The 18,598-nt window shown below is 37.4% G+C and overlaps 1 protein-coding gene across 1 annotated transcript in view; it reads right to left on the reverse strand.

Annotated features, from left to right (window-relative positions):
* Positions 1 to 18,598, reverse strand: part of Frmpd2 (FERM and PDZ domain containing 2) — a 138,577-nt gene that overhangs the window by 41,954 nt on the left and 78,025 nt on the right. The window contains 3 exon segments of the mRNA XM_047553810.1: positions 1,330 to 1,540; positions 7,294 to 7,413; positions 7,416 to 7,449. Of these exon segments, the coding sequence (XP_047409766.1) occupies positions 1,330 to 1,540; positions 7,294 to 7,413; positions 7,416 to 7,449 (365 nt within the window).

Here is an 18,598-nt window from a genome sequence, read left to right on the forward strand (position 1 = left end):
TTTCTGTTCTCTTTGAGTCTGTGCTGACCTAGAACTAATTTAACCAAGAGTATGATGGAAGAGATCCCATGCCAACTCCAGGCTAGAGTTTACAAAGAATGGCAACCTCTTCCTGGGCTTTTGAAGCTCTGAGCTGCCATGTAGAATCTTGCTGGAGACACCACACGGAGAGGGCTTGAGACTGCACAGGAAGGGAGTGGGACCCAGCATGCAGTGTATCCCAGCCACTCACACCAAGAGCTGTGCACATGCATTTCCTTGCATGCATCTTGGACCCCCAGACCAATCTAGTCTGATCCTGATCAATACCACAAGAAGCAGAAAAATTCCCCAACAAAGCACTGCCTGATTCTATAATTCAGAAAATTATGAAATGGGATAACAAAATGGTGGTTGTTTTATGCCACTGCACTTTGGGGTGGTTTGTTATACAGCAATAGATGCACAGAAAAGTTTTGCTTCCCCGTTATTGATTGTGTTTGCAGTGCCTGGTGATGCACACTTGCCTCTACAGAATTTGGGCCATAATTTTCTAAGAATTACTTCAAGATGTATACATATGTACATGAATTTCAGTTCAAGTGAATCATCCATACTCTCATGCTGAAGCAGATGTATAACTCATCCCCAAAAACAGCTCCTACAGCAATCCTCGTTGGTCGTGTGCTGCCTGGGAATCTGGGCTATTTATATAACTTGCAATGTAAGTGTCATCCAAGTTCTAGGCTATTTTTAAATGTATGGATCATTGTTTTATAATGGAAAGTTACATTTATCAGCTCACTGTTTTCACATACAAATTTAAATGCTATGCAATCCATCTAGGGGGAAGGCAGAATAGTGTCAAGGTCAGAAGTACAGTCTCTGGGACCAGCTGCATTTGTTTGAATTCTAGCTCCTCTGTTTCCTCTCCTGTAAAGTGGGAAGAATGATTAAAAAAAAAAAATTTCCACATGGTTTTACAGGTTAAATTAGTTGATGTATATAAATACCTAGAATGCCTCCTCACTTATGATAAGGCCAAATAGGCTTACTGTATTATTTTTTTTGATTCTGTCCTCTTTGTACACTGAAAGGTATGAGCATCATGGTAGAGGAGTGAAATTTTGCCCTATAGTATTTAACCTAGACTAAACTACAAGAAAAGCATAACCCCACAACTAAGCTCTGTCGTGACTGGCCTTCAGTTAAGTCTCTGGAATTAACTGACAAGTGAATGTACACTTTTCCTTAGGCATCTATCATCCTTTAAACAACTGCTTCAAGTACAGATGGCTCCAGCACATCAAGTACCTGGTAGTTTGGGCTCAAAGAACAGAAGAAACCAACCTGTCTCTGATTCCTTCTGACCCAGTGACCTTATTGGTTTCCAAGTTGAAGTTCTCCAGTGATGCACTCAGCAGGCCTCCCATGGTATCCTGCAAGCTGGGTACAAACAACTGATTTTCTGAGCATGACAATCTGTGAATCCAAGTGAGAGGTTTGGCCTGGGCCTGGTGTGCAGGACTCAAATTCGACATTTGCACAAACTTATGCTGATCTGAATTGGAGGAGAAAAAGATAAATACACTTATACACAAGATGATGCTGGTTCCATTGCTCTTAGGTAGCAAAACATTCCCATCCTCAGGCTCTTCTCTCCCAGTTCTTTCTGGGCACTGAGAGGCCTGCTATCTTGCCTCATGCTAACTTGGGGAATTCTTGTGATTCCAAGTCCTCCTAATTAGCACTTGCTAATGAAAGACACTTTAGAAACTTAAGAAAGAGGAGACAAGAGGCTCCCTCCCCTGTAGCTGACAGAACTGGGAGCCAAGGAGCCTTTTCAGATGGGTGCTCACCCAAAGCATTCCTGGGAATGTCAGGCTCCAGCAGGGACTCAGATAAAATTAGCTTCTACCACCCTGTTCTGCTTTCCACCTTTGCAGATCTGTCCTTACAACCATTCTCATAACAAACGGGACTTTGAATTACCCAAATTCCCCAAATTAGGCTCTGCCCTGTGGTGAATAATCTTTGATCTAAACACAGCTGAGTTTTCCCTGGTAATAATACTTCATGTAAGAGCCTATTTCCTGGAATATAAGACCAATATAACACCAATGTATTGGACTCCCAGCCTGAACTCTTCCCTTTTACGCTTTGTGCAGAAAGGCTTAGTAGTTGACTCTGGTGAAGTAACAGATGTGAGAGATGCCCCACTTCACTATTTATATTGTTCAAAAAGAAAATGAGGATTTGATCAATAGTCTCTTAATTTAACGAGGCTTTATGCAAAGTGCAATTTGTGTTTTGAGAAAGAAAAATGATGACTATCTTCAGATTATCTGTTCTCTGCTAAAACCAGGAAGGAAGACCAGTACACATGGTGCTTTATTTGGGCACCACTTTTCTTTATGTATGTGTATGGTGAGTGTGTGTGTGGTGCCTGTGTGTATATGTTTAATGTGAGTGTGTGTCTGGTGTCTACATACGTATGTGAATGGTAAATGTGTGTATGGGGGTGTCTGTGTGTGTTTGGTGTGTGTGTGTGGTGAATGTGTGCAAAAGCTATCTGTGCGTGTGTGTGTGTGTGCGCGTGCACGCATGTGTGTCCACACTGGAATATGGGAGAACCCAACACGAAGACCAAAAGAGCAGCACAGGAGATTCACCAGAGGTTGCCCAGCCTTCCAATCCCCAGGGACTGAAGGGACAGTAACCTTGGAGTTAATCCTGGTAGATATTAACACCCAGGAGGAGATAATCTAGGAAGAAAGCAGTGGAAGCAGGGTCTCAGTGCATGGAAGTTTAGCTGGTTTGAAGCAAGACTATGGAGGGATTGGGGCTACAGGAAGGAGCTGTCCCTTAAGGAGGAAACTCATAGAAGGGGAGCAGAGAGGTGAGAGCCCCAAGTGCCTGGGATCTGGGAAGAGCCGTGTTCCCTTCCAGAAGGTCGTCAGGGGACTGAGGATGGAGCTCAGAAACAGAACAAGGACCCACAGCAAGGTCAGGAAATGAGATCACAAATGCAAAGCATTCAGCATCACAGACTCATCCCGATGCTGTGGGCTGGGTGACTGGCTCTGAAATGCTGGCATCATCCTCAGGTCTTGGCTTCATGGGGTTCAACTGGGTAGACTACAGTATAGGAGGGATGTGTCTGTAGGTAGGAGAGTCAAGAGTTGATGATCTTTCAGGAACAGAAGGAAGGATTGCTAATAATGTCCCAAAGCCACTGGCACACGAAGGAGAATGAATAGCTTCTGTTCCCTGGTCATGAGTGACTCACAGCATAACTGTGGCCTCTGGAAAGTAGCTGACAAATATCTGAACCTTTCTGGACATCAAGGGCTAAAGTCCATTAGCTAGAGTTCCAAGCACACAGGAAATACCTGGAGCCAAGGGCCACAAAGAAAAGGGTACAGGGTGGGATCCCAAGCCATCCACTGCAAATCTGCAGTTTTGCAGCCACAGTCTCCTGGAAGGGCCAGGAGTACCCCACAGCCCTGGGTCACTCATTAGAAAGGTTTGAGAAAAGGCCCATGGGGCCACTTTGCAGTGCTGGAAGATCCTGCCACAGTCCTGAAATACACTTGTAAAAGCTCAGTGATTCTTCTTTCTCCACAGGGAACCACAACTATAAAGTAAATCTTGTTGAGATAATTCACAGAAGAATGATGAAGAAACATTCAGTAAATGTTCAGCTTCTCATCAATGAAAGAAATACAAAATAAAGCAACAGTGAGAAATTGTTTTTACCTGTCAAATGAACAAAGATAAACATGATGACAACTATTTCAGCAAGAATGCAATGAAACAGGCAGGATGACACGAAGGCACGACACTCCAGAAAACAGCAAGGGGTCTTAAAAACACCCCACTCTTGTACCCACAAGCACTTTTGAGAACAAGGAAAATCTAGAAAAATATTTTCTCCAATGATCTTAGTCACAATATTATTTGTAATATTGAAAAAAGCAAACTAAATATCGAAAGAGGGAGATGATTAAAGAAGAGTATTTTCACACAAAAATCACCCATCCATTCTTTCATCCATTAACCACTTGCTATTTGACATACCTCTGTGCCAGAACAGAGCTATAAAGGCTGAAGGATACTGTCCCTGCCTTTAAGGAATTCCCAGTCTACCAGAGACTAGAGACAGACATGAACAAATAAGAATGAAAAAATAAAGAGATTTGCACAAAGGAGTGGTCCACTCCACCTGGCAAAGAGTCATCTGGGCACAGTCAATCAGGAAAGCCTTCAAGGGCAAGCTGTCCTTAAACTTGTTCATGGAATATAGGGCTTATTTTGGTTGTCTGAGCCTAGAAGAGGTTAGGAACAGCATCACCAGTGGAGGCCACTGGCACAAAGACCCTGGAACACAAGATATCCTGGTGTGCTCCACAGCCAGCAGGGCAGCAGTCAGGATAGCCAGAGAACAGAGGGGAGGTGACCACGCAGGAAGTAAGTCAGGGTTGGGGCCAGAGTTGGAAGAGTCTGATAGGTCATCCTAAGGAGTTTAGGTACACACAGACAGCAAAGAGTCACTGGTAGGTTTTCAGTATGGAAGAACACAATTGGATTGGTCCTTTGGAATGATCATTTGAAAGTGACTTTGGACAGTGACAGGGGATATGAATCTCAGCAGAAAGCTCAGGAGAGCATTTGGTGGCATATGGGGCAGGAAGAGAAGGTGCAGGTTCAGATTCCCAGCTCCTGCAGAGTGAACGGGTGGTCGGTCCCCTTTGAACAAGACAAAGATCATGGCAGAACTCCTGGAGTTTCATGGGAGGAAGAGATCAACTGCGGATGCTGTGAGTTTGAGGACAGATGGAGATGACCAGCTCTTGGCTGCATGTAATCATTGAAAATGGTGTCTGAAGAGAGTTTCTCAAATGAAGTTTTTAAAAGGCAAGGAAAATTGTCAAAAATGGATCATTTTAGTATAAATGTGAATTAGATCCCTGAAAATTCTTAAGGTGGTAGAATTTGCAGTTTGAGAAAACAGTTTATTATGAGCAAAATAGGCCTGGAAGGACTAATTTTACAAGTAAGCTCATGAAGTCTTTATAAATATTTTATGGTTACTAAAATTGAGCAATAAAAGCAATATTGATGGTGTTTCACACACTGTCTCTCAGTAATAGCAGGTAAATCAGATATAATTAATTTGCATTTATCAACTCTAGATCCCTGGAAATAACCTGGGACCAACAGCCTACCATTCCAATGCAATGTTTATATATTCATTTGGTCCTGCTGCAAATAATATGCTACCTTTATTTTTCTGTATTCAGTTCAGCATCTTTAAGCTCAGCAATTTTGTTTCCCATTATCCTAACTCATGAAACCAGTCCCTAGAACCTGTGACACAGCTCCCATATTAATTAGCACTGAGCCAAATCCTCATGCTCAGGAGATTCTGTTCCTAGTCTCACACTCCAGACATCAAGCTAGAATGTCCTGTCCTGCTGGAGTGCAACACAAGCCTATTAGATGATCAGTATATTTGAATGAGAGCATAAATTTCAGAGAGGGGAAGTGAGCTGCTCAAGTCACACAGCCCCTTTCCTAGCCAGTGCTTTTCCAACTTTTATGTATATTCAAATCACCTGGGATCTTTTTAAATACAATTCTGATCAGTAGGCCTGGAGTAGGACCTTCAATTCTGCATTCATCATGAGCTTCCAGATGATGTGCGTATTGCAGGACCCAGAGACTATACTCTGAAAATATAGCATGTGAATCACTGTATTTTATTGTTTCCTTTGATAACAAAAGAAATAATGCTTAGAGATCAACAGCAACTATGATAAAGCAAGCACTCAAAGGCAAGTCTATCTGGTCCTAAAGTCCACACTCTGGCAAGTTATGAAATGTCCCAGTTGCAGTGGGTGAAGTAGGTGGGCGGTGAACCCCAATAGTCATAGTTCAAGTCTCAGATCCACCGCCAAGCAGCTAGCACAGTTCTTATTTTTCCAGTCCCAGTTTGCTTCTTTTAATAATGTTGGTTTCTGCTTCAAGGGTTGTTTGACAGTTATAGTTTGAGAAAAGTATATTTGGGGCATAAATGAGATCTTGCATATAAGGATTATTATAATGCCAGGAAAAAGTACTAATGACAATAATAAACAGTTCCATAGAATTTCTTACATGCTCAATAAATGTTAACTGATCTTACGTGACATGTGGTCACATTTTAATCAATAGGTTTGTTCTTAACTTTATCAGTAACATATATATGCTCATGCTGAAAGTTTAATAAATAGTGAAAATATGAAGAAGAGAAAAGAATCATGATTGCATGCATAGCTCACAAAGATAATAACAAGTAATATTTTTAAATGTCTTTTTTAGTTGTAGGTGGATGTAATACCTTTATTTTATTTACTTGTTTTTATGTGGTACTGAGGATCAAAACCAGTGCCTTGCATGTGCTAGGCAAGTGTTCTACCACTGAGCTACAACCCCAGTCCCAACAAGTAATATTTTGGTGTTGTTCATTTCTATATTGTATTTTCTTGTTTTATAACATGTTATTATTAACTACCTGCATTTGCCTATGCTTTTCAATAAATTGGCACAGGTAGTCATTTAAATTTAAAGTATAAATCACTAAAACTAAAATTAAAGATTTAATCCTTCATTTGTTTTTGCCACCTTTCAAATGCTCAGTAGGTACATTTTCTGAAGACTCCTTACTGAGGGCTACAGATATTTCTATCATCAAAGAAACTTCCACTGGGCAGTACAAGGTATGATCCCATATCTTGCTTTCGCCCACTTGGCTCTATAGCATATTACAGTCCTCACAAGTCATCCCTTTCCAAAAAGCTGCTTTAACTATCTGAATTATAGGGATGTGCTGTGATTTATTTAACTAGTCTTCTATCCTGGGAAACTTAGGTTGCTTCCAATGCTCACTGCTATAAATGATGTTCCAGTGAACACTCATGAGTATCAACTTTTGCATTTTTCTATATTATTACTCTAAGATAAATATCCACCTACTAGTAAAATTATGGGACCAAAAGGACATGGTTTTTTTTTTTTTTTTAAAGACTTTTGATATATACTTTCAACTGTACTCTAGGAAGGTTGTACCAATTTACCCTCCTAGTGTAATTTATTTCAGTGCTTGCCAATCTGAGAAAAAAATTATACTTCATTTTTATTGTATTTCTGTCCTTACTGAGGAGATTTAAGGCTTTATAGAGGCTTCCAGGTCAATTGTATCTGTTCATACAAATTATTTTATAAAATAACAAATTTGTCAAAGTGTACATTGAGAATATAGCATCTACTCACCAGCTGAAAGATGGAGAATCTGCCCAGATTCCATCTGTGCATTAAACCCATGCTGGGCAGAACAGAGGCCCAGTAAATATTTGCATGTCTTGGCTGAATCAGTGACAAACGTGTGCTTTTTCCAGTGACACTGCTGGTGACGGAGAACTTTTTTCGCTAAAAGAAACAAACACAAACCTTAATACACTGACCATCCCTACCCATCCTCTGAAACACAAGTGTCCAGAGACTAACAGCACATTCATTCCCCCAGTTCGGCATCGGCAAACTAGGCATCCAGAGGGAGATGGCAGATAATGCCTCATGAAGACCCAATTTTTTTCTCTTAGACTAAAGAAAATCCCTCTTTTCATTTTTCCTTCATTCATGAATCAAATCTTATCAGGCAATTGTGATGTGCCAAGGAGTGTGCTGGGTGGAAATAATATGAATTGAGTCAGTTCCATACTTGGCCCTCATAGTTCTGTGTGCAATATGAAAATACCATTAACTATTCCTGTTCTCTTTAGTGTATCCAACTCCAAGGAGTTTGTAGACAAAAATTTCAGCTAGTCAGGGATTGAAAAGACAAAAACACTGATAAGTGTTCTAATAGTTCTTGCTATTATGTGCCAGGTTCTAAAGTAAGTGCTTCATGAATCTTAACTACTTTTGACTTCACAGCTACAGAATGAACTTTATCTTTATCCTAAAGATGAGAGAAAGAGTCCTCAATGCAGCAGGAATTGAGGTCTCACCACCAAGAAATGCCTGCCTACATTATAAATTCTAGGCTCACATGCAAAACAATTAATATTCATAGAGCTCACTGGACTAAATGGTGAGGATTACTACCTAGGGCTATTAACATGGAGCTTTGTGAATAAACTCATAACTTTTTGCACTATATAATTTTGAATAAGAACAAAGTAATAGAGGTGATATTAAATATGAATTGATATATAACTTCCAAAAAAATCTGTTCTAGATATTTCATTTGTTTCAATAAGAACCTTGAGCTTTCCCTATAAAGATAATTTTATAAAAACAGGTTTATGTTTTAAAGAACCCCCTAAACTCCTTATCCTCCTGATGGCTGATCTCTTCTAAGTCCCCATAGTCGCCATTTCTAAGAATTCCATTTATACAAGTCAGATATAAAACAAGAGGAAGATAATCATTTATTGTTTTTCCTCTGAGAAACTCCTTGTCATTATTAACCTAAATTTAGATAATTTAATCATTCTCTAAATATTCTTTACTTTCATTGAGTCTCCTTGCTACAATGTGAATGAATTCCAAATCTATTGATACCAGTATTTCTTGAAATATTTTCTCAAGTATTCATTCATATTACTCTACTGGTCTTCAAAATTCTTCCTTCATATTCAGGTCATTTTATGTACACTTTTCCAAAGTTGGACATTTGCTCAGAATCCATACATTTTGTCAGTACACATTGATATGCTTTCCTACTGTCCCAAGATTTTATATTAACTTCATTCATTCATAAAATTCTTTAGATAACCAAGTCACTTTTTTTAATCTAATAACTACTCTTTAACAAATCTGAAAAGGGAGACTCATTCGTAAACACACATACACAACACACACACCTTTCAGTTTATAAACTCAACAAAATTCTTCTTTTGGATGACAACGCTCTAAGGGATTAAATGGAAAGTGAAATATCCATCCTATTTCTTGGCATAAAGCTGAAAACAGCCTCGACTGAAATGGTTTTGGATTTTATTTGTATTTATCACCACTGCGATAACATCATTTAATGGAAAATTCACATCTGCAGGCAAACTTTGTCAGGAGCAAGATACTCTGTGAACAAGATGATGTAAAATTTCAATATCAGGGTTTCAGCACAAACATGAAAACCTCTCTTAAGCCCTGTAGTTGCAGTACAAATATTCCAGGTACTTGGGTAATATCATGTTGTTTCAAAGCATTAGTTTACTATTTTGAATAATTTATCCATAATAGTTGTTTCTGTTTGCTTGCTGACTTGATTGTTTGTTTTGATACATCTTTGCAAAACAATAATTTTCTTCCAGGCAGAGATTTGCCATGAACCTCATGAAGCCAAAGCTCCTTGCATCAGTGCAAATGGATTCTCAATCTATTGATTCAGGTCCCTCACTTGGGCAGGTCCTTTCCTGGGAGGGGTCCTGGCAATGTGCACACATGTTCTGGTGAGATGTGGAAAGTTAGATGTTTTCACTGCAATCCATCAAGCCACCAACTCTACTCTCCCCTCTGACTTTTCCTCTACTATAGTGTAGACTTTAAATGTCCATCAAATAAGAAGATGGTGGATTAGAGGAAGGATGCACTTCCTAGCAATTCCTCAGCACCAGACTTACAAAGCAGGAAGATTGCTCCTTGGGCAGGTGGGTAACAAATTGAACTCACTGACATTGAATACTGGACTGTAAAAGAAATTAAAGAGACACAGAAAATCAGAAACTTCAAACAGAATATAAGAAATAGCATTAGAGATGTGCAGTCTGACTGGCAGTGGCAGCAGTAGCAACAGCAGCCATTGAGGGGATTGGGGATCACAGATAGAAAGAGTAGACAGTGTGACATATAACAACCACCAAAATAAATTAAATTTTTAAAAATTTGGCTTGAGAAAACCTATGGATTAGAGAGACACACTGATCTTGATGACCACAGAGTCAGTGGGAAAGTGGGTCATTAAAACTAACCAAAAATTGTTTGAGCACCCCAGGGCAGATAGCTCAGTGATAACTGAGATCACTGGCCCAGAAAATGACCAGAGTTGTAGCCCAGGAACTATCTATTAACGCTGTAGAGCAGTGAGGAAAGACAAACCAGGATACATAAAGGAAGGAGAGACAAATCAGGATACATAAAGGAAGGAGAGACCAAACAGGATATATAAAGGAAGGAGAGACCAAAGAGGATACATAAAGGAAGTATCCGGCAGCACATATTATAACTTGCAGTGTGTGCCTGAACCAGAGTGACTGAAATAGGCACAAAGAAAATCTTTGTTGCTGGCACCCCAGGAGAACAATGGGGAAGATGCACAGGTATCTGCACTCTGGGGCAGATACCTGGTATTCACATGCATTGCGCTGAAGGTGAATTATGTGAAGGGTTAGTCTTTATGCCCTTAAAGTAGATTTTACCAGATGCCCAGAATTCAGATGTTCTAGAAGCTCCCCAGTAATAAGGGGCATGGACCAAATCTCAAATACCTGCTAACAGAGTTCCAAAAATCACCTGAGATTAAATTCCAACCACTGGAACTTCCAATTTGAACTGTGTATCACCCCCACACACACACATACACATACAGGATTACATAATTCAAAAGCACTCCCCAGTCTATCCCACCCTACACTGAGAAACTGAAACCTGAGAGTTACTACACCTAGCCAGCAAATGTGAGGAACCAAAGACATTAAACTTAATAGCCCCCAGCCCTTGACCCAAAGATTGCAGAGCTAAAAATAAATAGAAAGAATGGAAATCCATCCCTGCCAATAGTTCGAACACTGCAGCGGAAACAAGCCAAACATATTTCTCATTATGATTTTTTCACTTTTTCTTTTCCTTATTCATTTTTCTCTATATTCCATTTTTTGTCTTCTTTATGTTTTAACTTTTTGAATTTTCTTCAAGCATCATTTCATCACATTGTGATTTTAAAATTTTTTTCTATATGCATGATTATATGTGTGTGTTCTCACTGCATGAATAGGTTTGAAGAATATATATATATGTATATATATATATACATATATATATTCATTTGATTTCACTTTCACATTAGTAGCTTTTTTCTGCATTTTTTATTTAGCCTTGATTTGACATAGGTGGGGAATGACTATAAGAAGATTCAAGTTGTTTTAATCTTACATTTGCTGGTTTGCTCATGTCTTGGTTCTTGGCCCTCCCATCTCCTCTTCTTCACTCTTTTCCCCCAGTAATAACTAAAATTTCCCATTATCTCTTCCTCTCTTACTTTTTTCATTATTTTCAGATATTTTTATTCCTTATTCTTTACAACTGATATCTTCTACCTATATCCTGCCTCTCTGATCACTTTTTAAAATATTTCAAAAATCTTTTGCTTTCCTACCCTATTTTCTCTTACCTAAGAAACTATAATAAGACTAAATAATAGAATTATATGGCTTATGTAAGTCTTACCCAATTCATGTTGTTGATATTCTTAATGTACTGGACAAAATAGAAGACACTTGTTGTTCAAATGCCTGACATAATTCACAGTTTTATTGTTGGTACTAATGTTAAATGCTGACCCCACCATTCCTAGATAGGTGACAGTTAGTGTTATAGATGTCAAAGTAGACACTGAACATTTTTCTTCAGGCTGTACATCTGTTGCTGACATTAGTGCTATTCCTGGATTACCTAACATCTAAGAGAGTCTGGAAAGTGATTGAGACAAATCAAGACCACAGAGTAGAGATGCAGAGAAATCTTTACAACTCAGTCAAGCAACAATGAACCTCACCCCACATATGATCTAGCCCTACCTGATCCTTAATATATTCCACTCAGAGAATCAGGGAGATGAACACTCGAAACCAACAAACAGGACCCAGGGAGGAACAACCAGAGGACCTCAAGTCCCACCCCTTGACATCTACTCACATATCAAAAGTAGTGAGAAGTCCCAGAACAAACTACATACATAGGCCATGTGTATAAAAGAGGAAGGGGAATGAATCTCAATTGATGTTCAATCTAAGACCTATGAAAACATGAAGAAATAAGCAAACAAATCTCCCTCCAAAATTCACAATCTCCCAACGAAGGATGCCACAGATATGGAAGTAGATGAAATCCCAGAGAAACATTACAAAAAATTGATTATTAAAATGTTCACTAAACTAAAAAAAGATCTAAGGAATGAATTAAGAGAGTAAATACAGGAGTTGAAAGAACATTTCAACAAAGTTGGAATAGAAATATTGAGAAGAAACCAGTCAGAACTTCTGGAAATGAAAGACACAATTAATCAAATTAAAATTTCACTTGAAACAATCACCAACAGATGAAATTGCATAGAAAATAGAACTTTAGTACTTGAAGATAGAACTTCAGGTCTTGAAGATAGGGTACAGTAACTCCAGGACACAGGAAAAATGATAGAATATGATCAGAAGATACATGAACTCTAGGACAATATCAAGAGATCAAAACTGAGAATCATTGGAAGAGAAGAGAGCATGGAGATACAAGCTAAAGGCATTAAGCATATTTTCAATCAGATAGTAACAAAAGTTTCCTTATATCAGAAATGAGATAGACTTCCACGTACTGGAGGCATAAAGGAACTCCTTCCTTTTCAGAAAAGAACTTCTCCAAAATACATCATAATCAAAATGCCTAACATAGAAAATAAGGAAAGAATATTAAAAGTTACAAGAGAGAAACATCAGGGCATATTTAGAGGCAAATCAATAGACTCACTTCTGACTTCTCAATTCAGATCCTAAAATCAAGGAAGACATGGGTTGGAGCAGGCCCAAATGGCTATAGTTAGGTTCCCTCACTGGGGCTTCTGGCAGGCTATGTTATGTTTTCAGTATGTGGCCAAGGTCATAAATTAGTTATGTTATGATTAGTGTGTAGTCAAGGTCACAAACACTCTGATTCAGCATATGTACTCAAGGTCATAAACATTTGCTTGTGAGCATGAACCCACTGATGTAAACTGTTGGCTATGTGCCTTCTTTGTCTGGCCTGTGTACAAATAAAGGGCCAATGGAAATGACTCTGGGGGCTAACTGGGGCTTGCTAAGGGCTACTGATGCTTCCAAATAAAGGATGACTAATATTTCAACCATTCTCACATTTTCTTTCAACTGCAAGAGTCTCGAATCTTGCTTCCTGAACTGAAGCTTCACCCTTCACCCACAAACTGAAATGAGATATTCCAAGCTCTAAAAGAAAACAATTTCCAGCTAAGATCACTATATCCAGCAAAGTTCTCTTTCATATTTGGGGAGGAAATAAAAATTTTCCATGACAAGGATAAACTAAAAGAATTCATGACCACCAAGTCAGCACTGCAAAGAATACTCGAAGATAAACTGCACACAGGGGAATCCAAAAACAAATCCAAATGCTCCCAAATAGAGTAAAATCAATAGAAAAGTAATCTGCTAAATGAGAATCAAGACAATATTAAATATAGTAAAAAAATCAAAATGTCAGGAAACCACAAACACGTATCCATATTAACACTGAATTTAAATGGTCTCAGCTCCCCAATTTTAGAAAAACAGATAAGCATAATGGATCTAAAACAAGTCCAACAATATGCTATTTGCAAGAGATGCATCTCATAGGCAAAGACATTCATAAGATAAAAGGATAAAAAAGATAAAAGGATAGAAAAAGTATTCCATGCAAATGGAGTCAAAAAAAACAAGCAGGATTAGCTATCCTCTCATCTGACAAAGCAGATTTCAGGCAAACATTAATCAGAAGAGACAAAGAAGGCCAACACATACCAATAAAGAAAATAATCCGACAAGATGTAATAATAAATATGTATGTCTCAAAAGTCAGCACGCTCAATTACATTTTAAAAATATTCCTTGATATTAGATCTCAAACAGACACCAATACAATAATATTGGATGATTTCAACACACCTTTATCACCAATAGACAAGACATCAAAACCTAAAATCAGTACAGATATTTCCAACCTAAACAATACTAAGAATCAATGAACCTAATAGACATCTACAGAATATTTCACCCAAAATACTTGAATTTATCTTCTCAGTAGCTCCTGGAACCTTTCCATAATAAACCATATTCTAAATCATAATGTAAGTCTCAGCAAATAAAAAAAAAAGCAATGTAATCCTGTGCATCCTATCAGATCATAATGGAATAAAACTAGAAATCAAAATCAAGAAATTCTTAAAAAAATGGGAACAGAGTTATAACATATAAAAATCTCTAGAACAGTATAAAAGCAGTTCTAAGAGGCAGATTTATAGCATTCAGTGCCTACTTTTAAAAAAAAAAATAGAGATTTCTAATAAAAAGGTTTATCCTCCACTTCAAGGTCTAGTAAAGGAAGAACAAACTAATTCCAAAATCAGTAGAAGACAGGAAATAATTAAGAGCAGTACCAAATTTAATGTAATTGAGAATTTAAAAAATATATAAGATCAACACAACAAAGGGTGAGTTCTTCCAAAAAAAAAAATCAGATTGATAAAACCATTAACCAAACTAGCCAAAATAGAGAGATGACCCAAGGAAAAAAAACTAGAGATGAAAAAGGAGGTATCACCACAGACACTTCTGAATCCAGAGAATTATTAGAAACTATTTTTGAAATTTATACTCCAATAAACTGGAAAATCTAGAAGACATTGACAAATCCTGCCCAAATTGAACAAGGAAGTTAAAGAAAATCTAATCAGACCAATATCAAGTAATGTAACATCAATTAAAAACTTTCCAAAAAGAGAAAAATCCAAGACCAGATGGATTCTCAGTTGAGTTCTACCAGAACTTTAAAGAAGAATGAACACCAGTCTTTCTCAAATTATTCCATTAAATAATTAAAAGGGATGGAACACTCAAATACATTCTATGAAGCCAATATAACCCTGATACCAAAAACTAGACAAAAATATATCAAGGAAGAAAACTAAAGACCAATATCCCTGATAACACAGATGCAAAGATCCTTCATAAAATATTAGCAAAGCACATTCAAAAACACATCAAGAAGATAATACACCATGATCAAGTAGGTTTCATTCCCATGATGCAAGATTGTTACAACATACATAAATCAATAAATGTAATTCACCACTTAAATAGAATTAAGGACAAGAATCACATGATCATCTCAATAGATAGAGAAATGCCTTTGATAAAATCCAGCATGCTGGAGAAATTGGTGATAGAAAGAAATTACCTCAACATTATAAAAGCTATTTATGACAAACTCAAAAGCTACCATTATATTGAATGGAGAAAAAGTGAAAGCATTTCCTCTAAAATAAAGAACAAGACAAGGATGTTCACTTTCACCACTTCTGTTCAATATAGTTCTCAAAGCACTAGTCAGAATAATACAGCAAAGAAGGAAATTAAAGGAATACAAATAGGAAAAGAAGAAATCAAACTACCTGCTGATGACATGATCCTATATCTAGAAGACCCAAGATATTCCACCAGAAGAATTCCAGAACTGATAAATGATTTCAGCAAAGTAGCAGGATAAAAGATCAACATTCATAAATCAATAACTTTCCTATATTCCAATAGTAATTCTGTTGAGGAAGAAATCAGGAAAATCATTTCATTCACAATAAACTCAAAAAATAAATAAATAAAATACTTGGGAATTAATCTAACCAAGGAGTTGAAAGACCTCTACAATGAAAATTATAGAACACTGAAGAAGAAACTAAAGAAGACATTAAAAGATGAAAAGATTTCCAGTGTTCTTGTTTAGGCAGAATTAATATTGTCAAAATGACCACGCTACCAAAAGCAATATACAGATTCAATGCAATACCTATCAAAATATCAATAACATTCTTCAAAGAATTAGAACAATCCCTTAATATATTTTGGAAGAATAAGATACCCAGAATATTCAAAACAATACTGAGCAAGAAGAGCAATGCAGGAGACATCACAATATCTAATCTGAAATTATACTACAGAGATCTAGTAACAAGAACAGCATTATATTGGCAGCAAAACAGACCAAAGACCAATGAAACAGAATAGAAGGTCCAGAGACAAACCCACATACTAATAGCCATATGATACTTGAAAAGGTGCCAAAAATATATGTTGGAGAAAAGACAGCCTTTTTAGCAAATGGGACCAGGAAAACTGGATAGTTATTTGTAGAAGAATAAAACGAGAACCCTATCTCTTACCCTACACAAAAATTAAATCAAAATGGATCAAAAACTTAGGAATTAGACAAGAAACCTTGCAATTGCTAGAAGAAAACATAGAGTCAACACTCCATCATATTGATGCAGGTACCAACTTCCTCAACAAGACCTCTAAGCTCAAGAAATAAAATCGAGAATCAATAAATGGTAAACCATCATATTAAAAAACTTCTGCATACCAAAGGAAATTATTAACAGTGTGAAGAAAGAGTCTACAGAATGGGAGAAAATCTTTGCCAGCTGCTCCTCTAACAGGGGATTAAGATCCAGAGTAGACAATAACTGAAGGAACTTAACACCAAAAATAAATAAATAAATAAAATAAAAATAACCCAATCGGTAAATGGGCAAAAAAGCCAAACAAGAAGATACACAAATGACCAACAAATACATTAAGAAACCATTCAACATCTCTAGCAATCAAGGAATTGCAAATCAAATCTACAATAAGATTTCATTTCACTCCAGTAAGAATGGCAATTATCAAGAATACAAGCAGTAATAAATGCTGGTGCAGATGTTGGGGGAAGGGTACACTCATACCTTACTGTTGAGACTGCAGATTAGTAAAACCACTCTGGAAAGCAATATGGGGATTTTCAAAACACTAGGAATGGAACCATAAGACCCAGCTATCCCACTCCTTGGTATTTACCAAAAAGAACTAAAATCAGAAGACTACAGCATTATTGCCACTTCAATGTTTATAGCAGCACAGTTACACTGCTAAATTATGGAATCAGCCCCGACAACTGTCAATAGATGAATGGACTAAGAAATTGTGATATATGTACACAATGGAGTTTACTCAGCTATAAAGAATAATTAAATTATGGCATTTGATGGTAAATATATGATGGACAACATTATGCTAAATGAAATAAGCCAGACTCAGAAAATCAGGGTCAATGTTTTCTCTCTTATGTGGAAGCTAGAGCAAAATAAAGAAAGGAGGAGAGGATTTGCTATTATAAAAATATGGGGAAGATTAGTAGAGTAGAAGTAGACCTGAGAGCAAGAGAGAAGGGACAGGAAAGGGGAGGAAATACAGGAAGAATTTTTTTAAATTGTGTTATGTTCATAGATAAATATACTACAGGTAATTTTACCATTTTATAAATAGAAGAACCAATCATAAATAAATAAATAGACGAGTAAAAGACCAGTACAATAGAGGAAGGAGAATTGAGGGAGAAAATGTTGAACTGAAATCAAATTCCATGTGAGTATGATTTTGTCAGGATGAACCCAACTACCATGTGTAACTAATAATGCTCTAATAAATTGTTTTTTAAAACTTAGATTTACCACTTTAAATATGCCCACCAAGACCCATGGGTTAAAGCTTGATCCCAAGGGTGGTACAATTAGGAAGTGGTGGAACATTAGAAGGTAGGGACTTGTGGGAAATTCTTAGGTCATTGGGGGTGCATCCTCAAAAAGGATTGTGAGATCCCAGTGTCCTTCCTCTCTTTTTGATCCCTGGCCATGATATGAGTCCTTTTGCTCTGCCATGTCTTCCTAACATGATGTGATATCTCACCACAGGCCCAAACAATTGATCATTGATTGGAACCTCCAAAACCATGAACCAAAACAAACCTTTTCTATTTTTGAAACTTTTCTATTTTTAAGTTCACTATTTTAGGTATTTTGTCATAGTGATGGAAAGCTGATTAATGTACTCTCCTTTACTCTACTTCACATCCTCACACCAGGTAGTGCTCTACATGGTGTGGGAGCAGATTCCCCTAAAGAAAAGTTGAAGCAGGGTTCCATTTAGTCTAGATTTAGTGGGATTTATTTATGTGGCTTGTCCTGTCTTTTCTAACAGTAACTTTGTTACCAGGTGTCTCAGAACATTGCTTCCATTGGGGCCAAAGGTACAGGACCAGCAGTCACATGAAACTGAACATGCCCTATAATACCCAGCACCTGAATGAAGTTTGAATGCAAAAAGCCAGTAGCTGGTCTAAAAGGAAATTTGCTCAATCATCGAAATGAAAGATCGTACTTTATATCTCGAAAGCACTCAGTTGAGTAAAGTTTTATACTCTCAGGGATATTCTCCATTGTTGTACATATTGCCCCACATTTTTTTAAATGGGAATCATGTAAAATAGAACTGTTAGGATTTCCTATAGCTGCAGCTGGGGATGTAGCTCTGGTATAGCACTCTCCTAGCATGTGCAAGCCTGTGTCTTCTCTCCCCAGCAAAAAAACGAAATTCATGCACTTATAGGAAAGAAAACCATGCAACTCTACAAAAAGCAACCATGTCTCTGTTCAAAGTTGCATGTTTTAAGCATCCTATTCATAATAAAAACAAATTTTAACCAGCCATGCTAGAAGAAAAAC

Source organism: Sciurus carolinensis, chromosome 5 (genome assembly GCF_902686445.1).
Source record: "Sciurus carolinensis chromosome 5, mSciCar1.2, whole genome shotgun sequence".
NCBI lineage: Eukaryota > Metazoa > Chordata > Mammalia > Rodentia > Sciuridae > Sciurus > Sciurus carolinensis.